Source organism: Peromyscus leucopus, chromosome 1, assembly GCF_004664715.2.
Source record: "Peromyscus leucopus breed LL Stock chromosome 1, UCI_PerLeu_2.1, whole genome shotgun sequence".
NCBI lineage: Eukaryota > Metazoa > Chordata > Mammalia > Rodentia > Cricetidae > Peromyscus > Peromyscus leucopus.
Genome location: NC_051063.1, coordinates 40416278 through 40442290, shown reverse-complemented (window position 1 = coordinate 40442290; position 26013 = coordinate 40416278). Strand labels below are relative to the sequence as shown.

Here is a 26013-nt window from a genome sequence, read left to right as displayed (position 1 = left end):
GCTCCACAACTCCGCCCATTAACAGGACACCCTGAGCACTGTGCCAAGTAGCAATCCCTTGGCCCAATGCCTCAGGCAAGAAGTGGGTGTCTGGAGCTGGCAGCAAGTGCTACCAGGCTAGAGAAAGGTTAGTTGGTCAACCAGCCACACAGTAGCCTATAGTTGATGTTGTAGGTGCTGGCTGCTGCAGGGACCCCAGCGCCGCACACGCTTGCTATCTGTTTCCTCCCATTAAAGCAGTTCAAACCAGTCAAAGACCCAAATCTGTGAGCACAACGAGCTGTGGGCAGCCTGGGGCCCTGTGAGAACAGAAAACAAATGAGAAAGACAGAGTGTCCAGGAGTGCCAGGACTGGGTACCTGGCCAATTGCAACAGAGACCGATTTGAACGGACCGAGGAAAGGGAGAGGCTGCAGGGGCCCGAGTCCGGGGTCTGGGGGGTACTCCGCCAGCCGTGGGCAGTGCCACATCTTTTGGAGCAACCAGCTTGACCCCAGCTTCACTCCAGAGCCCAGGCTAGACAGGAAAGTCTGCCTTTTCAGGCTATGTGTGCGAACGCGTTGGAGGAATGAGTCTCTGAATGCTGGGCTGGGGAGGTGGGTCTCAAATCTAGCCTCAGCCACAGACTAAAGGGCCCCGGTGGGTAGCAGTGGTTTGGCAGGAAGAGTAGCCCAAGAGCCCGGTTCCCGTCCCCTGACACCTGTTAGGTTACTTCTGGGGCTTTAGAAACTGGTCCCTTAGTACCAAAGTCCCGAGCCCTGCCTGCCTCCTCCGCGCCCCCCCCCCCCCCCCCCTCCCCCCCAGCAGGGAGTAACTCCTCCTGCTTGATGTCACACCATAGGCCCCTCCAGCCTAACAGCTAAGCCCAGCTACTGTGGGCAACCTCTTCTTTCAGTCAGATTGTACGGTCCCTTCCACCTGCTCAATCTGCAGGAAACACCCGACTCCTCTCTCCTTACAAGCTGCCTGCCTCTCCTTGTTCAAGATCTGCCATCTTCAGAAGCCTTCTCTCCACCCAATCTAGCACTGCCCATCCACAACACCCACAGCACCCAGGCCATGTGCCATCCTGAACCCTGGCCTCCTGTGGTTGGCATCACCTTGCTTTGGGCCTTACATGGGGACTGTAATCAGCTCACCGTGTCTGGGCTATAGGTAGAGAGTTAGGGATGTCATTGACATCAAGGCAAGACAAGGGCAGCTTCTTGTCCCCTGCTCCACTCCAGTCCTGTACATGCTGTGGGTCACACAGTAGGTTCTTCTCCATGCTGTCCACTGCTCCACTCCAGTCCTACACATGCTGTGGGTCACACAGTAGGTTCTTCTCCACACTGGTCCCCTGCTCCACTCCAGTATGCATGCTGTGGGTCACACAGTAGGTTCTCCATGCCTGTTGACTAGGCTGTCTACCTGCTATGGGAGCAGGATTTCCCCGAGTACTGAAGGCGGGAGGAGAGGAGGCAGGATGAAGGACCTACTCCATGTGGTATGGGGCTGTAAGAGGGGGGCTGGGATGGTTCTGTTTGGTTACAAGTGCCAGGGAGGCACAGCTCAGTCTCCACCCAAACCCTCCAGATCCACCACTCACACAGTCCAGTCCCTCCAGAAGGACCTGGAGAGCCAAGATAAAGGACTGACACTTTCTCTTGCAGAGTCTCTGACCTACAGGCCTTGACCTACAGACCTCTGCTTCCTAGCTCTTGGTGGTGTGGGGAACTTCCACAGGAAGGCCCACCCTCTGGGGTTTGGCCTTCCAAAGAAGCAAATCCATCCATGCTGCAAGCACTCAGGCTCCCAGCCCTGGACAGACGATCGGACATAAAGCTCACGCCTGCCTTGCTGTGCTACCCTGGGGCAAATTACCCCACTTTTCTGGGTTTCAGTTTCCTCCTTAGAGACACAGAACACCAAGCTCCACCCTGCCTAATACCAAGGGGTTTTAAAATTCGCATGGTTTCCTATCCTGTGAAACTTAAAATATTATGATTCAGAAAGAGATCACCCTGGAAAAAGCTCAAACTCCCCAGCTTGCTGGCAGAACAGACACTTCCCCAGGTGGCCTTGACCTCTCTGAGGAAGATTCCCAGCAGGCAATTTAGAGAACAGACATACAGACTTCTGGCCACTAGGGCTTCAAGACACGGAGAGCCAAAGGTGGCTATGGCAGTACTGATGGCCCAGACCACAGGGGAGGGAGCCATGGCTATCACGAATCGGCTGTGGACCCCGGCACAGTTGGCTCACTTTACCGCTCGTCTTTGGCAGACTGACTGAGTTTGGCTCCCCCCCACCCCTGTGGTGCTCCTGGGCCACTTCCCCACAATCCAGTCCAATAAAAAGCTCAAGAGAAACAAATGAATGTTAGCAGGAGTCTGAGAGATGCCCAGCTAGGAAGGGAAATAGAGAGCATGGGCTGAGACAATGAAACCCACATAGTTTCATGAACTCGAGCTATAGGAACCAGAAGCTTCCCTCCATTTTGGGGGACTCGGCAGGCTCCAAGATGGGGACCTCCACAGAACACTGACTCCCGTGAGACTTTTCAGGGCATACAAGCTAACTGGGTCATCCCAGCTGTTCCCCACCTTAAGACTAGGATTCTTGGTCAGCACTGGACACCAAAGGATGAGGTTATGGAATCTGAAAAGATGCAGACAGGAATAAAGTGGTTACCATGGGCTACCCTCAGCTACCACCACAATGGTTACACTGAAAACCCAAGTGCTGAAGTGTGTAATATCCAGCATCCACAGGGTGAGCTTGGGAAAGGGGCAATTGCTCAACCCAAATTCCCTGAGGCCTGACAAATTATACTCCCCAGAATGCGTGTGCCCTGCACTTAGCTGAAGCCCATTATGTAAGAGCAGAGGGCATGTGGGGATGGCTTCTCCCTGGACTTCTGCTGGGGAGTGAGACTGGCCACTTCTACTGGGGTCAAAGGCAGTACGGACACGTGTGTGTGTGTGTGTGTGTGTGTGTGTGTGTGTGTGTGTGTGTGTGTGTGTGAACGCCGGGAAGTGGGCAGGGGCTCCAGGATTGCCTGCTCATAGTACGCAAAAGTAGACTGAACCCGAAGAGTCAGGTCACCTCTGTCTACAGAGAGCGTCAGGTGAGGGTGACTGGGCTGCTCTACCTGTGCAGCGGGAGCATGGCGGAAGGGACAGAGGTAAGGGACAGCGCCCCTCGCCTGCCCTGCTCTCTGGCAGCTGGTTCCCGGCATGTGGCTGGCAGCGCTCGGCGCTGACAAGCTCTTGGATGCCTTCCTGACAACAGCCACGGCGGCCGGCGCATGTAGCTCGAGGAAAGAACTATTTCCTTGTCCACCTCCCCCCCCACACACACCTGCTCCAGCTGCCGTCCTCAAGAGCCAGGAAGATGGGCTCCAAGCTGCCTCCACCAGGCAGCCCCCTGATTACCACAGCCTATGGCTGACTTCCACAGGGCTGCCTAACCTGCAGTTTCTTCTGCTTTGGGTGCCTAGTCTCTGCTTTGTCCGTCCCCCGCCATGCTCCCTTCTGCCCACTGGAACACGTTCATTTTCTAAGGCTCAGCCGGAAGCTCCTCCCTCCTTTAACAGCCCCACCCCCGCCCCACTACCACCTCTAGGCCCAGCGTCTGGGCCCCGGCACTTCGGCACCACACCACTTTTGACAGAACCTGACGGTCAGTGCGGTGGTATCCCAAGGTGGGCCCCCTCTCGGCCAGACTTGCACGAAGAATCCTGATGGGAGGTATCTGCTCTCGGGTCACCAACAGCAGTCAGGCTTCTGTCACAAGCCCTTCTTTCTTGCCACAGGCTGGGACAAGGACAGCCGTGCAAGTAAGAACTCCAAAGGCGGTGGCTTTGGCAGGGGCTGCCCCAACTTCACGGGTAACAACCCCTCTGCTGCTCTCTGGCTCACAGACCCTCGGGGCTGAGTTAGAACCACTGAGTGTAAGTCACTGTCTGGCCAGATGGGGAAACTGTGCCACTGGTGACCCAGGCTGGTGTAGTTTTGTTTGAGGCAGGATCTCATGTAGCCCAGATGGGCTTCAAAACTGCTACATAGCCAAGGATGACCTTGAACTTCTTCTTCTTCTTTTTTTTTTTTTTTGTTTTTTTGAGACAGGGTTTCTCTGTGTAGCTTTGCACCTTTCCTGGATCTCACTCTGTAGACCAGGCTGGCCTCGAACTCACAGAGATCCACCTGCCTCTGCCTCCCGAGTGGGATTAAAGGCGTGTGCCGCCGCTGCCGCCACCACACAGCGACCTTGAACTTCTGATCCTTCTTCTGTCTCTACCTCCTAAGTGCTGGGATTATAGATATGTACCATCATGCCTAGTTTATGTGATGTTGGGGTCAAACCAGGGCGTTGTGCGTCCTAGGCCAACACTGCCATCTAAGCTACAGCTCAGGTTCCCAGTCTAGTGCTGTATCTGCTGTGTCTCTGGCCCTTTTGAATCAGAATATTCCAGCTCCAATACTCCAACTGTGGCAGGGGCCGTACAGTTGTTCCCGTTTTATAGGTAAGAAAACGAATAGAGGATCCAAGAAACTTTCCGGGGGCCACAGAGTAATCGTCTCAAAATCACCACCAGGTGGACCTACCCTGAAGCTTGAGATTTTCACTAGGAGGCTATTTTGCAATCTCAGTGGCAAGAAGCTCTCTCCCTCCCTGTCCTACAGTGGATGAGGCTGGCTGAAGGGCCCCAGGCTCACGTGCGCAGGAATTTAAGCTCTCTGGGCCTCTCTCCTCCAGCCAGCTCTGTGAGGTGAACACAGTGCGTACATACCAGAGACGGCCTTGGACCAGACCGGACCTAGGAACTGCTGACTAGGCAAATACAGCAGGGACACACACATGTGAGAGAGCAAGGCTTTCGGACCCTCCTACAGGACTGTGTGGGGCCAGACACAGCTCCAAATGCAGACTGATTCAGGGCACTACTACAAGGCTGTTTTGGAGACAGGAGTGCTAGTTCATTACTCTGCATCTGGCAATGAACTATTCTTTCTAGAAACAGCCTCTCCTGTCTTTACTGGGGTGTCCAACTTCCTAAGGCAGCACAGCTTGGAAGTCTGGATCAACATTCAGGTCATTCCTTCGTCAAGCACAATCTAAGCTAAACAGAGTCAACTTACGACAGCGGGGAGTCTAGAAAGCTGTGCCAGGTGGGTGAGGGGGCCAGCAAGCATAACCACCAGAGTTTCATCTCCAGGACCCACACAGCAGAGAGAGAGAACCAACTTCTCCAACCTCCACATGGACGCTGTGATGAGTGCCCACTGGCAGCCTGTAAGCTAACAAATTAAAGCTATCCTACCCTCCCAATACAGTCCTCATCATAAGTGCTGGGACTGTCACACCCGACAGACATGATCCTATGGGTGTGTAAACAATTATCACAGTGCCTGGGACCAGAAAATATTCAAATATCATGAAACAAACAGTGAGTAATTAATAAGCACTATGCACAGTATGTTTTACTTTTATAAACTCTGGGTGGTACATATCACTGTCCCCTTTTACTCTAGAAGAAGAAATCTGAAGGCCTAGAGAGATGGCTCAGCAGTTAACAGCACACCCTTACAAAGGACCTGGGTTCAGTTCCCAGCACCCATATGACCATCCGTAAAACTCCAGTTCTAGGAAATTTGATGCTCTTTTCTGACCTCTGCAGGTACCAGGCATGAATGTGATGCTCATCCATGCATGCAGACAGACACTGATATATGTAAAATAAAATAAGTAAATCTAAAAAAAGTTTTCAAGAAGCAAACTGATTCTTGTTTCTAATGCCAGGGTAGCATTGGCCCTCCCTTCTTTTCTTTTTATAGTGCTCAGGGTGAAATCCAGGCTTTGAGCATGCTAAGCAAGCACTCTACCACAGAGTAAGTCTCAGCCCACAGCATCAGATCTGAAACCCAGTACTTGAATTCTGGGCTCCTGGCCTTCTCTGCTTACATACACAGCCTCTCAACAAATTGCAGACACCCATGTTTGGAGAGTTCCCCTTACCCAAATAGCTCTCTTCTTAAAAACCAGCCTTCTAGCTGATAAGAACAAATTAAAGTGCTTGTTCCACAGGCTAGACCACCTGAGTCTGATCCTTGATTCCCGACTCCTCAGATGAAAGAAAACCAGCTCTGGAAACTGGTCCTCTGACTGCCGCATGAATGCCATGTGATCTCCCAACACACACACACACACACACACACACACACACACACACACACACACACACACACACACAGTGCGGGGAGGGCAGAGACAGAGCCAAGAAAGGAAAGAGTGAGGTTTTCCAGTCCCAGCCTCCCCAAGGCTGGGATTCATGCTTCACTCTTGGCTTCGGGGAGATTTCCCCATAGTCTTCCAATAGTCTTTTGAAATAGTTAAAGGGATTTCCAGTCTTTAGCTACAGATCAATTGTACTAAAGCATTGGATTTGGAGAGTAAAGATTCCCAAGGCTTAGTTTTCTCACTGGGAAAGTGAGCGGATGGACGAGAGTTCAGAATCCCTTGTTTCCAAGGATAAGAACCCTCAGTGTATCATGGCGATGCCAGGAAATAAAAGACGCAGAGGACGAAAGCTGAGGCAGGAGAAAGTCTGTTGACTCATCTCCACACTCCCTGCGCTGGCTGCAGCCTTGGAAGGAAACAATCCTGGAAAGCTACAGGCAGCTTCGCTCAGCACAGAAACCAGCACCCAGGACCCTGACATCACCCGTCTGCAGATGTCACACCTGTTAGGCCTGCCAGAAGAGGCAGTCTTATGGGTCTTTGAGACATAAGAATGTCCGTCCTGTAAGGAGGTATTTCAGGTACCATTGCTCAGGTCAAGGGTGAAGGGTCATGCCAGCAGGCCCTGGCATGGCTTGCTGGATGGCAAAGCTACCAAACCTGATGTATCTTTCTGTTCTGTGTGATCCTATTGACCAGTGGAGAATAGAGTCTTCCTAGGTGGCCTCTTTCCATTTGATCAAAAAGGTGCTTGCGACTTCTGCCCATATGTGTTTCTTGAGATTGGTTATCCTCAGCGTGGGGAACACATCACCTTCTTGAGATCTTCTCAACTGATGCCTGCCTCTAAGTTCAAAGGATCAACTTAATCACTAACATAGCACTACCTATAAGCACCATGCTAGCAGGATCCAAAGGAAATCTTTAGGCAAGGATGTTCTAGGGCGATCTCTGATCATCTTTACCAGTCCATGTCTCCAATCCACTTATCATTGACACGTACTTTAACCCACTCAACACTTAAGATCAGCACATCTCAGCCTCCCCCAGGGCCTTTCTGGAGGGAGAGACTTCAGCTTTCAGATTTTAAGAATCACGTAAACTCTTTGTGACTTTCACTATAAAATGGTTAAAGTGCCTTCTATCACGTAGGATTACTCCAAGACACTGGTACAATTATCCTATTCAGTAAGGGGCCTGGAGCCTGGTGCTTACTGTTTATGGGCTTGGTATTACCTTCCAGACACATCTCTTTAGATGGGTAACAGCCATAGAGTGCTGGCATGTCCACACCCCACATTACCTTGTGGCTATAGTCCAGGTCACAGGGGACCTCTGACAAACAGGCAGAGGCAGAGGCAGAGGTGGCTGGGTCTCTCAATGGACCCTTCATTTGAGTGACTCCCAGCTAAGTGAAAGGGTACACAGGCAGAGGCCTGCTCCAAATGGGAGGCCTGGGGGATGGTACTCACTGGAGCTGCTGCCCAACAATGCCTGTGGAAATGTTGTAACACGCTCACTATGTCCCAGGTCAAAGGCATCACAATTGGGTCTTTGTTCCAGAGTTCTGAAGCCTCACTCACCACTCCCTCCAAAAGCAGCTCACAGGATGCACACACCTCACCTACAACCCCCACAGTTCAGTCTCCAGCTTCTTCACCAGAGAATTCCCTCCCAGGATCTGAAGTCTGGTCATCTAGCTTTCTCCCCTCTACCCTATCTCTCTTGTTGAGCTGGATATACATCCTAGCCATCCTGATTTTAGATGGACAGACAGACAGGCAGCCGCAGTATGCCAGATCCTTGTTCAAACCATCAGAACAGCAGAAAAGCCACAGGTAACGAGGCTCTCTCCATGTGACACCCAGGGCCCTGCTGAGTCACCCAGCAGTTCAGACACAAGGCAGCCTCCACTTCTAACCAGACAGAAGGTTAAGGCTCAGTAAAGGGACCTGGAGTTACCCAACCGCCTGGAAGTAGTCAGAATCCTGCGCCTAAGGACGGCATCCCTCTTATGGGGGGGGGGGTGTCTCTGTGCTCGACTGGGCTGCTCAGGGATGGGTGGCAGTAGCAAGCTGAGGCCTCTTTACAGTCAAGGGGACTATGCAGGAAGGCAGGCCTCTCCACACTGTTTCTAAGCCTAACACAGATGCACCCTTCTCTGAGTTCTCCTTCCTTCACCCTTAGGCAAGAGTCCGGGTATTCTAAGGTTACAGATCCGGGACAGAAAGGGGAAAAGTAGGTAAGCCCCTAGAGTCCTTTTTGATTTTTATTTATTTTAATTTTTTGAGACAGGGCTTTACTATTTAGCCTTGGGTGGCCTCAAACTCCAGTGTCTACCTCTGCCTCCTGAATGCTAGGATTAAAGACGTGCCACCACACAGTCTGGAGTCATGTAGTGGGACTCTTCTGTCATCCTGGCCCATGGCTGACTGACCCCAGTCTCAGAGGCTCACCACCTCATGCTACTCTGGGTCATACAGCGGTGGAGGTGTGGCAGCATACCTGAGTCCCCAAGGCAGAACGTCTTAGAAGACTTGACCTTGCACTCAAAAGCGGGCTCCTGCCTTTCCTAGGAGCAAGCTCCCAAGTGAACGAACTTTCCTCCCCTGCTGTCTCTTATTCGGTCATGAGAGATGCCTCACGGGGCCTCAGGGCCTTGGGGCTTCCAGAGCCAGCCCCCAAGACAATGCCAGCTTCCACAGAGATCAGGGAAACGGGGCTGACAGCATGACACACTAAAGTTACACAGGAAGGGAACCAGGGTGGTGGTCACCTGGAATCAGGATCTGAGACCAGGTCATGTTGTTAGGGGTAGTGTCTCGGCCAACCACCCATACACGAGGACAGAGCCTGATTTCCCAGGAAATGGACTATGAAGATGACAGCCTCCGGAGGGGGAGTCCAGCCTGTGCTCACAACACAGCTCTGTGCTCAGAAGTTGTACCCCCCAGCATGTCCAGTGAGACCTCTTTTAGCTTCTCTGCAGCCACCTAGAGGCACTATCATTCAGAAGTTCTCTTCCAGCTCTCTGTGCCTCACTCATTCTATCTACAGAATGGGCACAGTGACCTCTTGGGCTGCTTTCCTTCTGAACTATTAGAAGGGAACAGAGAAGCAGATCAGGTCTCCCTCTTGAAGGGCCCACAAATGCAATCCAGGGGTATGCCTATGCACAAGGCCTGCCCCCAGCAAACTGAAACTGAAACCAAAACAAGATCCTGAGTCCTTTCAAGCCCCAGCTGGCAGGCTGTGGGCCAGCCGCAGGGGACCCTGCGGTTTCAAGGACCTTCGGGCCCTTCAGGAGCCACATGAGCCTACAGCACAGGACCGACAGACCGGACCCCTCTTTTCTGCATCTGCTGTGCCTTTTCTTGCCAAGGACACACTCTGGGAGCAGGAGACCCTGGGAAGCCACAGATAGAGTCCCTATGTCAGCTCCTAATAACATAGCTGCTGCAGGGCCCCTCCTGGCTCTGGGACCCGATTGTATCCAGTGCTCGGTCCTCTTCCCAGGTGCAGCTCCAGCTCAGCAGGGGCAGTCAGCTCACTACCCCTCACTGCCCAGATGCTAGCCAGCCTCGGCAGGCCCGGCCTGCCTCAGACATCTTGCTAGGGGTCTGGGGACCCTGGGACCCATCGTGATGTCATGGCCTGTCTTCTCCACCAGCTGGCTGGGTCCTTCCCACTTCTGTCTGGATCCTGGCAGATAGCTCAACTGAGGAAGCTGTCATTGGGTACCAGGGCTAAAGCTGCCATCTCCTCGGGGCCTCAGTAGGCATGGGGTCCCTGACCAGGGGATGGATGCTTCTGCTGCCACCTTGGCCTTGCATTAGCACAAGCTGGCTAATTAGCCTCAAGCCAGGGAGACATTCTTCCACCACCAGGCAAACTGCTGGCCTGCAGCCCAAACCAACAGGGGAACTTCAGACTCCTGGCCCTCTCCCTGCCAGATGGAAATAACGTATAGCTGCAGAGGTGGTGGTGGGGGGGGAGGAGAGGAACAAAAACCCAGGCGGGCCCAGGAGCCCGGCTGGACCCAGGACTGGACAGCCGGAGGCCAGGCACTCACCACTTTCGTTCTTCTCGATGACATCTACCACCTCCCCGGCCTGGAGACTCAGCTCCGAGTTCTCTTGTTTCTTATAGTTGGACACCACCACGTACTGTTCCAGGATCATGGGCTCGGCGTTGGTGTCGGCACCTGGCGAGGGCAGAAAGCATGCGGTGAGCCAGCGGCCGGCCGTGGCCCCGCGTCCGGGGCGCCCTCTGTCCATCGCCCTCGAGGGAGGCTGCTCGGTCGCCAGCGCTGCACCGAGGAGGAGCAGCCGGCAGCCAGGGCTCGCGGCTTGCCGGGCCCCAAGGACAGGCCATATAGCAAGGCCCCACACCGGCCCGCTGCACCGCGGGGACCGGGGGACATGGGGAGCCAGGGGACGAGGGGAGGAGAAGTGGGTGGAGAGAGGCAGAGGCAGGCAGAGATGGAAGACAAGGAAATTGAGGGAAAAGCCTGCTGCTGCGTGCGAAGTTAGTCACAGCCCGGCATGGGGGAGGCTGCAGGGAGGCCTGGGGCTTCCCGTCTCTCCAGACTCTTGGGCTGGCTGGGGTGTAAGAGGTGGACCACAAGGGCACAGTGGGCGGCCCATGAGGCCTGAGACCAGAGCGCAGGGGAGAGAAAGCAGAGAGGCAGGGGGAGGCCCCGGAGGCCTGCCTGCTGCCTGTCCACCCCGAGCCTGTAAACCCAGAGAGAAAAGGCAGCAGGGCTCCCCTCAGGAGGGAGAGGGAGAGAACTTCTCCACAGCCTAGGTCCAGCAAAGAGTCAAGAGGGTTTGAGGCCGCCAATCACTTGGGCTTACTCGCAACCCTTAAATAGAAACACATGAGACCCGTCGAATGAGGAGCTGGGGGTGGAGGCAGGGGATGGGAGGAGGGCCCAGACTGTTTACTTGAAACCCAAGAAGAAAGTCCCAGCGCCAGAGCTGGCGAGCCTAGCCCACCCCCTACCCCCCACTCCCCCCTCCCCGCCAACTTTTCCTCAAGTTCGGCTCCATTCTTGTCCTCCTGGCTCTCAGAGGGCCAGGCAGACAGCAGCCTTAGGCTTTCCAGAGGAGCTTTTCTGGGCCTCACCGCCATCGCAACCAGCAGAGGGTGGCTGGTCCCCCTTGCCTTTGGAGTGCTGGGCAGTTTCAAGAGCCTCAAAGGTTGGGGTGTACTGAAGAGAGGGCAGGTGAGCCCCACTTCTAGGAGCAAGCCAGTTCTTTGTCCTCTTTGGCTACTAGGCCAGGGTGACATTCGTTAAACAAGCACCAGGCTGGAAAGTGGACAGGCTGGGTGTCCACCTCAGCTTAAATGGTACATGGCTGGATGTACTGTCTGATCTCTGTTCTTCAGCTGTTACCATGGACACGCTCAAAGACAGGATGACCTGCTAGCGTTAAATAATCCATAAGCCAGAAAATGACTAACCACCTCTTTCAGGAAGCCTTCCCAGACCTCTCCACCCTTAAGGGAATTCCAGAACATTTCTTCCGGTTGCCAGTCAGCCTGTCAGCCTGTCATTCCCGCACTAGTGGCTGAGGCAGGTGAATCAGGAGTTCAAGGTCAGCTTGGGTTGCCAGTCAAGACCCCTGTTTCAAAACCAAAACAAATGCAAAACTCTACCAATGTTTCACACCACTAGTGTGGCCACAGAAATAGTCCAGTGTTTCCAGTCTCCTGTGGTGCCCCAGCCTCAGACACATTCCCTCTACATGACTGAGTCTGACTCACTCACACGCCAGGCAGGTATGGCTTCAGTTCACCTCGAGACACCCCCTTTCTCTTCCTGTTTAATTCCCAAACTAATGAGAGGCCCAGAGGACAAGAGACTCATGCAGTTCCCACAGCTCATACAGAGACAGCCAAACTACTCACGGCCTTTTCAAAGGTTCAAGTCCATCTCTCTTCCAATTACAGAACACTGATTTATTTCCATATGCACTGTCCTTCTGACACAGTGATCCTCCACTTAAGAACACAGACTCATCCCAGGAACTTTCAAACCCCTTAACTCTGATGCCTAGGCTTCAGAGGGCCAGCGTTCGTGGGTGGGGCCTAGTATGAGTCATTTTGCATACCTCATCCTGTCCCACGGTTCAAATTCGCAGCCAAAAGTGAGAGGCACTGCTTAGACCTCTGAGTCCTTTATAAAGAAGGCGCTGTCAGGGTCTGCAGCCAGAGAACTCTGGGAGAGTCAAAGAAACTCTTCTCCCACATGATGTGGGCTTTGCAGCCCCAGATGGACCCTTTGGAGACTCAGAAGTTGAGGTGTGCCCCATGAGTGCACACATACAAGCCCCCAGGGAGCCCCTGAAAAGGCAGAATTGTATTTCAGGCAGAAACACAGCCAACAGCCGGGCAGCCCGGCCTCTGTACTCAGATGCCGCCAACTTCTGCGCCAGCTAGCAACAGCCTGGGCACTGGGTGACAGACAGCCTCCCACTGGGCCTCTGGGGGATACCAGTGCTTGTGTAGCACAAACCAAAAAAGGACCAGCCACTGAGGGGACCCAGGATGTGAAAACTGGGAGAGGAGAAAATAAGACCAATATGGAGGACAGTGGTATGAGTTAAGTCCTAAGATGCCAATTACATGCAAGTCCCCATCAGGGCCCCTCAGGATGAGTCCCATACCCAACAGCCAACCAAATGTTCATCCAAGTGTCCTGCTTGGTCCTCACAGCAGCTTTCCACAGAGGGCGCCACACAGTCTCACATTGCACATGTGTAATCTGAATGTCTCTAGGGGAAGCAGTTTCTAAACTAAACCCAAGTCCCATGCCACCAAGCACATGACCTTAATGCCTGCGTCACACTCAGCCTACAGGTACCACTGATGTGCAGTCTCTAGGAAGGACTCTGCCTCCCTGCCTCCCCACACACCTAGCACACCTGATCAACACTGGATTCACGCGGTCACCTCTAGCGCATACTAGCATATGACTAGTATATACGTCCATTAGTGGAAGGCACTGAGTGCGAAATGAACGCACTTCCAGACAGATGGTGTGACTGCTGTGCCCATCTGGCTAAACCAGGAAGGGCCTTACCTCCCAAATGAGGGTGGGGGTGGGGGTGGGGAGACAATAAATGGCTGACCTGGAAGTGGGGAAGAGGAGATGTGAAGCTGAGGCAACATGGAGCATGCAGCTCTGGGCTCGTGGCCAGACGACAGACAAAGACGTAAGGACAAAGACGAGGTGCCAGTGAGGGGACAGATATCAGCTCATTTTGATCCAAGCCAAGAAAAATCCGAGGCAAGATTTCAAAGCAGAGAAAACTCTACACACCCACAGCCCTCCTCCGAAGTCTGCCTGGAAAATTGGCTGGAGCCTCCTACGGCTAGCATTGTGGGACTCAGGAAGGCAGCGCGAAGAGGCCGTTCTCCAGGGTCACACAGCACAGGCAGACAGCTGCACTAGCTGTGGGGTTCTCTCCCGCCCCCTTCCTACCCCCAGTGCAGGCTCCCCGCTCCTCCCTCTGGCATCTGCCTCTTCTGAGTGTCACTGCATGGCAGGCAGCAGCCACTAAGAGCAGGTATCCAGATGAGAAACCGCTTGGTGGTGGGCGGTGATGTCATCCATGGAGACAGCTCTGGATCCCCTCCAAGGCAGGCAAGGCCTGGAAAACTGGGGTCTGGAGGAGTCTGCCCGAGGAAGGGGGAGGCCTGCTTGTGCTCAGGCAAGAAGGCTTTGGCAGAGTGCAGAGGGGTGGACCCCTACTAGAGAGCATTGCCTCCTGGTTAGAATGGGACTTTGCAGAGGAGGTGGATACTTACACTCTATCGGAGTCCTTGGCTAGGGTCCTGAGGGTCTCTGCCCTACCCCTGCCTCATACCTGTATTCCTCCAATTACCATCTGCATAGAACTTAGGGATTTTCGCTGTCAACTTAAGCTTCCAAACTAGGTCTTCGCCAAGTCACTCCCCGGCTCCCGTACCTTCCATGGCCTCCTCGTTACTTAGAGGTAAGAGGCAAATTCAAGCCCAGTCTTTCCTGCGATTGGTATTCCCCTGGTTCTCTGCTGTTCCTCCACTATCCTGTGTACATTCAGGATTCAGCACATGGACCGAGCACCCGACGTGTCCCTGTGGACATTCTTCTTAAGCCTCTCCTGTAGGCCCTGCCCCCGCTCCACATGCTTCTTCCCCTTCTCCTCCACTGCTCGCAGTTCTACCCAAGCAGTTCTGCCTCTCCAGGAGGCTCCTCAGCACTCGGCCACAGTCTCTTGTTCTCTCCTGGGCTTTTGGTTGGGAATGGTTCTCCAACCAGACCATGTGCGTCTGACCAGTCACCTCTGATACCGGTGCCACAAAACACGACCCAGACACAACCACTGCCTGGCATTCAAAAAGCAGAAGCTTAGAATCAGTGTCCAGTCCAGCCTTACCCTTGCTTGCTGTGGCCTTGGGGAGGACCCTCAACCTTCCCGAGTTTACCTTCGGGAACAGAACCTCAGGGGCTCTTCTGCGCATGCACTGAAGTTACAGGGCCTAAAGCCCCCAGTAAAGTACAAACAGCTGTTCAGAGAGCAGAGTACGGAAGACTTGGGAGGACCTAAAGCCCTCACTACCAGAGGGGGCTCGGAGTGAAAGCCCCTGCACTGGGAGGCTGGAGAGGGAAGCCTGAAGCTGCTTCCTTCCCTGCAATCCATCTCTCCTAGACCCACCTCCAGGCAGGCAGGGGCTTATCAGCCGGAGAGTCAGCTCAGAGTCTCCAGGCCACTCCGGGTTGGATGCCAGGCTGAGCAGCCCCAGGACCCTATCTATCAGGATCTCTGGCATCAGCCCATCACCTCTGCATTTCCTGTTCGACAGAATTCCCCCAACATTCCAGAAGGGAAACCAAGGCTGGGAGAGACTCCAGTCTTGGACTCTCAGTTGGCTATCCCTGTCACTCTAGGGCGAGGGTTGGGAGGACTGACTCCCTTGGGCCTCTGGCTCCAGAGAGTTGGACTCCTCTTGAGACGCCAGGCCCTGTGGGAGCTCAGCTCCAGGTTCCTAACACTCCCAACCCTGGGCATCCCACCAAGACCCAACGGCCCCTCGTAGCCGGTTCCTCCCAGGATGCACTGGGCTGCTGGCCTCTCAGCTATACGTTTGGTGAATAGAATGTAATGCTGTGGGCCAAGAGGGATCTGGCTCACTGGCGTGAGCAGAGGGAAAAAGGGATAGGAGCCCAGTGATTAGCTCAGGCCCAGGCCGGCATCATAGGGAACACCATCAGGACAACCAGGAGGGAAGAGCGACCTCCCCCACTGCCTTCTCTCCTGGCCTCTCTCCCAGGATGCTCAACATCCCCTTCCCTGCCAACAGCAGTGTGGAGGCGGGGTGGGAGTGGGGGTGAGGGTGGGGGGGGATGGAGCTGGAGCTTTAACCCTGCAACTGGCCTAAGACCCCTTCTCACCCAACCCTCTGTCATGCCTCCTCACCCCTCAGCCCGATTATTTGCTCTTAGAAAGAAAGGCACCCTGTTGAAGACCCTTCTGGAAATGCCATCCCTCTCCCACCATCTACTCCAAGCACTATAGTCCTGCTGTTCATGGTTTTTGCCCCGAGGCTAAAATCAAGACCCTGATCCTCTACCCAGATGGACCAGATAAAGGCTACGTCCCTAGGCCCTGAGGGGTACCTCAGCTGGCAGCTTAAGGCCTTGGGGGCAATTCCAAACTCGGGACTACTGGGATGTAGGGCTATGATCCACCCTGCCACACTCTCAAGAAGGGCCCTCCTGTTCTCCAGAACTCTAGCTCCCCTGAGAGATCTCTGGAAGATAGGTTTGGGTGTCAGGGACTCCCTGCCTCAGATTAGAGACGGCTCGTTTTTGGCTACTCTCCCTGGGATGGCCAATGTGACAAACACAGACGAGAGCAGCCCACCATCATCCTGGGACAGAAATGCCCTGAGTTGGCATGACATGCCTTTGGGAAGCTTATGCAACCTCCCCAGGGCAGCACAGGCAGGGCATGGCTGAGCTGGGATTCAAACCCACAGGCACTGGGCCAGCACACACTCACTCACACTCTGCTGCTTGGCCACCACTCTATAAGGCTCCATGGCTCATCTGAGGACTAGAAAGGGTTCTCCCAGCAAGCAGAAAGCCCAGGGAGTGGAAAAGCCCCGCATGCTGATGATAAAGGAAAGCATGCGCAAGGAAGCCTGCCGGCACCAGCTCCTTGGCACACATGCTGGGACACACATGTTCACACGCATGCATGCAAGGCGGTACCTGTCACGTCCTTCTTGGGAGACTCAGTCCAGCTGGTTAGCCACACTGCCGAGTCCCGAGAGAGCAAGGAGAAGCAGGAGAGAAAACCGTTAGGCAGGCAAGAGGGCCACTGAAGAGTGGCTGCAGACACCGAGGTTCAGGGCGCCCTGGGCGGAAGGCGGGGGAGGGGAGGGAGTGATTTCCTGGCCTGGGATGACTGCTGGGCGTGGGCCTGTATGATTACAGAGGCTGGCTGGGATAATGAGGTGTCTGTTGAAACACAGGCATCTCTGAAGTGGACTTCTGACCCAGGCCCTCCCTGCAACGGGATTCGGCTTTAGTGGGGGCTGGAGAAGGCATGCCGGCTCTGCCTCTGTGGCCATGTGGGAGGCTGGTCCCATGGGGCCTGGTGGCTCCAAGGATTGTCACAGGCCAGCGGGCTCAGCAGACCAGACCCAGGACCTCAAATGTCAGGGCAGTTTTCAAGTTGTATAACACACTCTGCCTTGAAGTCTTGTTCAGCCCTTGCCACAGCTGCACCCACCAGTGGAGGTGATGCAGGGAGCAGAAGACTCCCACAGCAGCGGTTCTCAGCCTCCCTACTGCTGCGACCCCTGACTACAGCTCCTCGTGCCGTGGGGACCCCCACCCATAAAACTGTTTTGTTGCTACTTCATAACTGTAATTTTGCTACTGGTACGAATCATAATGCAAATAGCTGTTTTCCGATGGTCTTGGTGACCCCTGTGACGGGGTTGTTCAACTGTCAAAGGGGCTGTGACCCACAGGTTGAGAACCACTGTCCCACAAAGACCTTTATCTCACCCTGGCCCCAGAAGAGGGACCTTTAGTGGTGGGGAGACACAAGGGCTACATTCCAGACTCAGACAGTGGTGTGCTATCTGGGCCTCAGTATTCTCACCTGTGAAACAGGGTTATGTTGTCTCCTGCCAAGAGGGAGATAAAACCAAAGTGTGATGGGGGACAGGTCTTTATGGGCTAAGACATCATCAGCACTATGACGGGGAGAAACCCTTCATCTGTTCACTGAAATGAACATTTCTAATTGTGTGTGTGTGTGTGTGTGTGTGTGTGTGTGTGTGTGTGTGTGTGTGTGTGGTGTTGGGTGGCACGCCACAGGGGGACACCTTTAGGGAATCAACTCTCTTTCCACTTTTACGTGTGTTCCAGGGTTTGAGCTTGGGTTACCAGGCTCATGCAGCAAACACCTTTATTGGCTGAGCCGCCCAGCTAGTCCTGGTTCAAACATTTCTGGAATATCAGAAGTCCCCACGAACACCAGAGGTCAGCACAGGCACTCTCGGACCAGTCTGGAGGTGGGGACACACCTCCGGCCTCAAACTGTTAAGGAGACATTTCTCATATGGGAAGTGACTGGCCCAGGTGTCCATGAGATAGAACGGAACCATGCCTGCAGATAACCCCAAGTGCAGGGCCCTGGCTGCGGGAGACAGTCAGAAGGCTGGTGTGGGCTGCATATAGGAGAGGTAAACCCCTGCAGGGCTATAGCACTGGCCAGGGGGAGCTGCAGACCTCTCCGCAGCAGATAACAGTAGTCAACACTGATCCGGCATTTGTGGTCTTTGTGCGATAGTCTTCACATAAGGGCTACTCAGTTACTCCCTGGGACAAACCCACGACAGCAGGTACTACTACCCCTCCATTTTGCAGACAAACTGAACCAGGGAGATTAAGTCTCTCACTCAAGGTTACACAGCTAGTACAATGCTCATCTCTTGCAGGGACACGGATCAGACAACCAGGGCTTGATGCTACCATTTCAAGCACACCACACACTTGCTCAGTAAATACTCCCCCGCCACGCCCACCCCAGCCCCGAGAACTGGGAAGCTGCTGTTTCAAATTTCACTGTAACTCAAGAGTGAGTTGCTTAGAGAGGTCTCTGGGGTCTCAGGCCTGGGTACCAACCCAGGCCCCACCCCTCTAGGGAAGTTACTTAATCGTTTGGAGTCTAGTCTTTCTTTTTTAAAATAAATTATTTTATTCTCCGTATATGAGTGATTTGCTTACATGGATGTCTGTGCATCCCTTGCATCCCTGGTGCCCGAGGAGGCCAGAAGAGCTGTTGGATCTCCTGGAACTGGAGTTACAGATGGTTGTGAGCTGCCCTGTGGGTGCTGAGAGTCAAACCCAGGTCCTCTGGAAGAGCAGCCAGTGCTCTTAACCACTCAGCCATCTCTCCAGCCCCTCAAAGCCTATTCTTGAGCTTGTAAAATTCAGGGTAAAGTGATATGCTTACCTTCTTGGCTGCTGTGGTGACTAAATGAGGTAATACCAGTAGCCACCATGATGCCTAGTAATTACCAGTGCTTACTAAAGGTTAGCCACACGGCTGGTAACCAACACTTTCCATGATGTAGGGAGCATGAGCCTGGCTCTCAGTTTCATTCAGCTCTGGAGGCACCAGGGAAGTCGTGGCCCCGGACGCAAGGATGGTAACTGAATGATACACTACGTTAGACACACTGAGAAAACTCCTGCATCTGGTCTGAGATGCTTTCTGCCATCAACCTCTGACTGGGCCAGCCAGAATAAGGAACAAACAGGGCTGGGTCTCAGACCAGAACCTCTCACCAAGCCCGGCAGCTGGCAGGACTGCCCTCATAGTTGAAAAGGGGCAGACATGCCGAGGATCACCAAGGTTCTAAGTAGCTACAGACAAGTAGGGCCCTGTGCAGAGTGGGGGGGATGGGGGCCTGACCTGCCTGCACCCACATCTGGAACCCCCTCTTCCTCTGTGGTTCCCTTTGGGTTCCTCAGGAGGAAATGTTTTGAGAAAAGGCAAACCTCCTCTAGTGAGCCACAGAAAGGCATTCTGCCTGGGTGTGGACAACCCAGGAAGGCTCATTCTGCTAGGCCAGAAGCCAGGGAAAACTTACCTTAGGTGCCAGGGGCCAGATGATCTCTGGGAAGACCACTCAGCTCTACCATGATAGTGCATAAGCGGGTTGGGAATGGGAAAACTTGTTAATCCCAGCACTTGGGAGGTGGGGCAGGATGACCAGGAGTTCAAAGCCCGCCTGGGCCACTTAGATTCTTTCTCAAAATCTAAAGAGAGCTGGGAGTGTAGCTCAATGGTAAAGTGCCTGGCTGGCATATCTGAGAACCTAGGGTCAATCTCTCGTCTGTCTGCCTGCCCGTCTCTGTCTCTGTCTCTGTCATCTCTCTCTAAATCATCCAGTGATTATACTAAAAACAGTAACTGGCCCATCCACCTTACTCACAGAAGCACAAGGTAGGCTGGAAGTGGCCAGAGGCTGGACACCTGAGCGCACGCCCATCCTGCTTCAAGCTCCAGAAGCAGGCATTTTCTTCCCTGTCCTCAGAGGAAAATGGAATAGACTAGAAACAAGCCTGTCTTTTTAAAAGCGACTCATTTCCCAATCCCTGGATGTGCAGAGTAAATCCAACCCTGCTGCTCCCAGCCCTCCCTGGCAAGCTCTCTCCTGGGGTGGGAAGGACCCCTTCCACCTCATTCTAATGAACAGAAGAGAAGCCTCTGGCTCTCACAACCAGGCCCTCCGGCCAGCAGGCACACACGGCTGCTGGCTCTGGGGCAAGAGGCAGGCACAGCCAAGGAACAGCTGTGACCAACACAAACCAACTGCTGCTTTATTTCCCTGTCCTCTGCTGACCAAGAAGCCAGGGTCCGCAGAACAGGGACACAGTCTGCCACAAAACGAGGGGCACAGGACTACAATCTGCTTGCCTGGCCTTGCTGGGAGCTAGCTCTGTGGCCTTGGGCAAAGGGCTTAATTTCTCTGGGCTTCAATATTCAACACCTGCCAACTACAGCATTCAGGCCTACTGATCTCTCAGGTGGTCGTCTGACGTTCTCGACTTTCCTGGCAGAAACCTGGTACTTGCCATAATACATGTGATCAAACGAGTCCTGGAAAAAGACCATCTTTCCAGAGAAACTAGCACACAGGTTCAGTTTCTGAAAAACCAACTGCCCCCCCAAAAGGAGACAGTTTTGAAGGCAGAGTTATGTTTGAACATGAAACATCTCCCACAAGCCTCTGGATTACAGGTCTTGTCTCTAGCTGTTCAGGGAAGTGATTGGATCCTGAGGCCTTGGACCTAAGCAATGGAGTGGGAAAGAAGTAGGGAATGCAGCCCACCTGGAAGGAAGCAGGTCACGAGATGCATGGCCCCAAAGATGCATTTTGGCCCCTCCCCTTCCTCCTCTTTCTGCTTCCTGGCTGCAGTGAGGTGAACAACTTTGCTTTGCCACAGACTCTTGCCGCCAGGAATATTCTGGCACACCACAGCCCACAGCAATGTGGCTGAATTTGTTAGTTACGTTTGCATTACTGTGACCTGGCAGAGACAGCTGAAGAAGAAAGCTGGATCCGGGCCCGCGGTTTCAGTCCAGCGTGGTGGGGAAGCTCACTTCACGGCAGCAGCAGTGTGAACAGCTGTTCACAGCATGGTGGGCCAAGAAAGAGGGAGCGCGGCTAGAACCCGGGGCAGGTATAACCTTCAAAGGCTGGTTCCTGGTGAGCTACTCCCAGCAGCGAGGCCTCGCCTCCTAAGGGCCCCACAGACTCCTGAAACAGTGCTGTGAGCTGGAGAAGCATCCAGACCACAGCTGCAGATTTGATCCGTGACTCTGACCATGACCTCTGGGACACCATGAGCCAAAATAAACTCGTCCTCCCTTTAAATTGTTCCCTCAGGTATTTGCTACAGCCATGAAAAGATTGAGCAAAGCATCGGGAGCAGAGATACGGAGCAAGAGTAACAGGCTTGGGCCTTGTGCTCGCTTTGCCATTTACGGTGGCTGAAGTGGGACATCCAGCCATCTGATCCTCTTTTCCTCCCATAGTGCAGCAGCAAAAAGGCCCGACACCCTGTCTTTTTCAGAGAGTTTTCACCCTGACATGGCAGGTGGGAACCAGCCTCTGGGGTACGATGGGGAGCAGACAGCAGTCGACGGTGTAGAGACAGGGTCTTTCCGTTATCTGTGACATCCACGTTCTTGTCACAACTGTTCCTGCTGGCCAGCCATACTACCAAGAATCTAGGCCCAGAGCAAAATGCAGTGTCTGCAGGTATGGCCAAACACCAGGCCTGGTGCCCACGTAGGAGGCTGACCAGGAGATCCACCTGCCTCTGGCTCCTGTCGGGTCTGTTTGATGAGGAATAAGCCACGAATGACAGGCAGGTACTCCTGAATTTCCAGGAGCTTCCCCAAGGTCTGGCTGTCCTGCCTACTCTAAATGCGGGGTGTCACCCCGCCACGCTCCCCTGAAGCCCTGACCTCGAGCAGCTGCAGAGCTGTGGGAATCAAGCGCCACACGCCCAGTCCCGTCTTAAACCGTGTGCGCAGGACACTTCCCCGGAGGAGAACACGTCCCACATTCCAAACTAATAAACCTATGGTGGGCTGCAGGCCTGGGTGGAGGGACGGGGTGGGGTGGGGGGTGGCGGGGGCTGCCAACGGCCCAAACCCCATGGAGAATGACACTGAGCCAAAGGCTTGGGGGACCAGTTTTCACAGCTCAGGGATTCTGCCAGGCCCCATGGAATGCAAATCCCTGGCCTCCCCAGCCCTGCCCTCCTTCAGGATCTCAGGGGAGGCCTCTCCCTCTTAGGGAATTCTATTGTTCATACCTCTGAGCAGCTTCGAAGCAACCAGCTGCATCCTGGGCTCCCCCCCCCTCCCGCCCCCGCCACCCTTCCTTTGCTACAACTCAGCTTTGCACAGAGACGACTTCTTAACTTTCCTAGACTCCGTGTGCTTCTTTCCCTTTTCGACAACGCCACCGGGAAACCTGGCCACTGCTGTCAGCCTGCAGCTGCCAGCCCCGTATTTAATGGCGGCGGCGGCAGCAGCTTCAGGGGCTGTTTTCATGTGTGGAGCATGTCCCTATCTCCCCCACTGTCTGACATGGACACACAAGGGCTCCACTTGTTCCACCTGGTTCATCCGTGTTTTACAGAATAAGTGTCTACACTGACGGCTACTCTAGGGAGCGGGAGCAGACACAGCCATGAAAGAGACCACTGCCCCTGGGCGAGCACGCCACAAAATAAGATGACGAAGACAGGACGAAAAGGCCAAAGGCCAGTTCCCCAACTCACTTCCATGCTTCTGTCAGACCTTGGTTCATCCTGGTTGAAGATCACGTGGTTTCCAAAGGGCAGTGCTGGGAGGCAAGGCCTCACGGGAGGTGTTTGGGTCATGTGGCGGCACAACCATCGGGAAGGGGTTAATGCCCTTCTCCCGGGAATGGCTTAGCTTCTGATGTGGGTCTTGGGCCTCCTTTGTCCTTCTGCACATGCCCACCTGTCCTTCTGCGGTCTGCTGCTGAGCAGACGCAACTCTGTGACCACGGACTTCTCCGCCTCCTGAGCCTTGAACCAAAATATAAACCCCTTTCTTTCTGTTTTGTTTTTCAAGACAGGGTTTCTCTGTGTAGCCCTGGCTGTCCTGGAACTCACTCTGTAGACCAGGCTGGCCTCAAACTCTGAGATCCACCTCCCTCTGTCTTCCGAGTGCTGGGATTAAAGGTGTGTACCACCACACCTGGCTAAACCCCTTTTCTTTATAAAAAATTACCCAGTCTTGAGGCTGAGGATGTAGCCCATTTGGCAGAGTACTTGCCTAGCATGTGTGAAGCCCTGGGTTCAAATCCCAGCACCGCATAAAGTCAGGTATTGAAGACCTTCCTTGTAATCCCATCATTTGAGAGGCAGAGGCAGAAGGGTCAGAAACTCAAGGTCATCCTCAGCCACACAGCAATTCTGAGGCCATTCTGGGCTACATGAGACCTTGTCTCAATAAATAATAAATAAATAACCCAGCCTCAGGCATCTGTTCCTACAACAGAAGATGAACTAAGATGGTATATGAACTGCTTCTCAGATTGGCAGCCTTGGGAAGCTTACGCTGGTGTGAGCAGAGGAAAGACCGTGATCTTGGACTGGAGGGTGATGGGTTAATGTCACATAGCAATGCCTTCCTCCACATGCCCTGCATCCTGCTCCCAGCCTCCCAGGCAGGGCTGGCTTCCTAGAGGAGTGCTCTGTGCAGCCTTTTGGGATCCTGTACACAGACACAAGGGCCTTGGGCTAGCTTAATGCTGTAGTGGGTTGAAATCACCCACCATTTATGAAAAAGAGGTTCCATATTTTCAGTTGTTAAAGTAGGCAGCTAGTTTTGCCCAAGCCCTAAGTGGCTGTACTACAGGTTCCAAGCCATAGGAAGAAGTACTTAAGGAATTTAGTAGGGCTAGGTTACTGACGGGGATCTGAAAGACAAGAAAATCCTAAGCTTTTGTCTCCAGTCTCCCCTCTCTGTGACATCTTGGCTTCCTGGTCCTATCACACAGGCCAGAAAGACCATGTGGGGACTCAGGGACACACAGAGAGAAAACCACTTGCATACGATTCAGGTAGACGACATCACTTCTCACACAACCTGAGGAGGGTGGGGCACGGTGCGGATCATTTGACATACACTGTACTTAACCCGTACAATAATCCGCCTATAGGAAGAGGAGGGAACGGAGGCCCAGGGGAGTTAATGTCCCAAGGCCCCACAGCAAGAAGAGTGGAGCCCAGGCAGTGGGCCAGGAATCGGGAACCAAGGGGCCCTAGTAGGAGACCTCATCTTCTGGGCTCCCCTCTGGCCCTATTTATTTCTGCTGTGCTCCTCGGTGTTAAAGCAGCCATGTTCCCACATTCTGCATGCAGCTACAAAGGTCTCCTTCCCCCAGAGTTTCCCAGAATCCAGGGTACACGTGGGACAGCCCAGCCTAGGGTAGGAATGTACTGGACCCTGAGGCATGAGCTGCTCAGAGAAAACAGACAGACTGTCTGCTCAGGTGGGGAAACGGGAGTGGTCCATAGCTTCTAAAGGACCAAGAAAAGGATGCCTTCCCGAGCCAGGGCTGGGACCGGGTCGGTCCAGCCAAGTGGGTGGGAGGAAAGCCACCTTGGGAACCCTCAGCTGTTGGGGGGGGGGGCTTCAGCAGAGAGTAGCAGGCAGGGCCTGCAAGCTGCCCCGACCAGAAGCTTCTGTTTAAAGACAGGTGGCCACGTTAGTGGGGAGATGCGTGGGCAGACGAAGGGGCACTGGGTGGGGAAATGGGTGGGTGGGGCCCAGCATCTGCTCCCAGCAGCTGGGCTTGACCCCACTCAGCCGCCTGGGTGTGTCCACCCCCTCAGTTCTCAGGTCCTTACCTCTCTCGGAGGCCTGCTGCTTGTGTGCAACAGAGAAGAAACAAACACAAGACTGAAAATTCCACACCCCAGCCACTCCCTCCACGGGGTGGTCTGCCCTGGTGGTCCTCCCTACGCCCCGAGATGTCTCCTTACAGTTCCTCCACCCACCAGCCTCTGAGAAGCCCCCACTTAGGGCATTGTGTGTGCTCACACGCACACAAGGGCTGCACAGACGTGGGCCAGTGACTTCAGTAGGCCAGCCAGGCAGCCAGCCTACAGACTTAGTCCTGTGCCTACCCATCCCCTGGCAAGCCCCTCCAGGAGCCGGACGGGGGAGGGGGGGAGGATTGGAGGGAGGGAGGCAAGGGCAGCACATCAGGATGGACATTCTCGTCCAGGACAATCTGGTGTAGAACATCCCGTCTCTCATTCTGGACTCCGGCTATCAGATCAAAGAACCAACTGCCAGCCGTTCGGTGAGCTCTGCCCACACGCACTGTTCTAGCTCTGTCGCTGTCCTCAGCACAGGAGGAGGGACTGTACAACCGCCCCCCTGAATGATCTTGTCTGCTCCAGAAGCCCCTGGCTTGAAGCAGCCTGCCCCCCCTCCCGCCAACCCTTCCCCCCCCACTACCCCCAAAGAGCATCCTTCTGCTCTGAGGCTCACCGGAGTGGCCTGGGAGAGATGAACCAGGGGGAGCCCCCTGACTGGTGTAACAGGGCCTGACTCTGAGCAAGGCTCACAAGCCACAGAAGCCAGGTAAGGGTTCTTTTCCGAACTGAAGCTGGAGATACCCATTTTTTATGGTCAGTCTATCTCACTCATCTTTTCCCTGTATTGCTCAGTTTCACCCAGCTCCAGCATGCCTGCCAGGGCTGTAGTCTTGGCACATAGTAGGTGTTTAGTAAAAACACACTGAGCCAGGCTAGGCACATAGCCCAGTATGAGAGCACTTGCCTAGGATGTGCCAAGGCCCTGGGTTCCATTCCTAGCACACACACCAAAGGTCTCTCCAGTTAGCCCTGAAATTTCTTTGACTCCACCATACCTCAGACACTCTAAGTGCCCAGTTAACCCTCAGTGGATGCCTGTGGCCTGACATTAATCTAGCCCAGAGTTGCCCTCCTGAGCTACATGCAGGCCTTCTGAGGCTGGGGAATGCCCTTGACCTTCCTGGACACCATGGTACACAGGCAGGCCCTCAGGCCCAGGAAAACATCCCAGAAAGCTGCTGACTGACAACATTTGCTTCAAAGTCTTCCAAGGGCTTTAAAAAAAACCAAACACCCATAACCAATACAGTTGTGTGGCAAGATGGATGTCACAGGAA

At 54.0% G+C, this 26013-nt stretch overlaps 1 protein-coding gene across 1 annotated transcript in view; it reads right to left on the bottom strand.

The window, feature by feature from the left end:
- The window catches only part of Sh3pxd2a (SH3 and PX domains 2A), a 212473-nt gene that overhangs the window by 45741 nt on the left and 140719 nt on the right, over window positions 1–26013 (bottom strand). Inside the window, 2 exon segments of the mRNA XM_028874661.2 lie at window positions 10295–10426; window positions 16487–16531. Coding sequence (XP_028730494.1) covers window positions 10295–10426; window positions 16487–16531 — 177 coding nt within the window.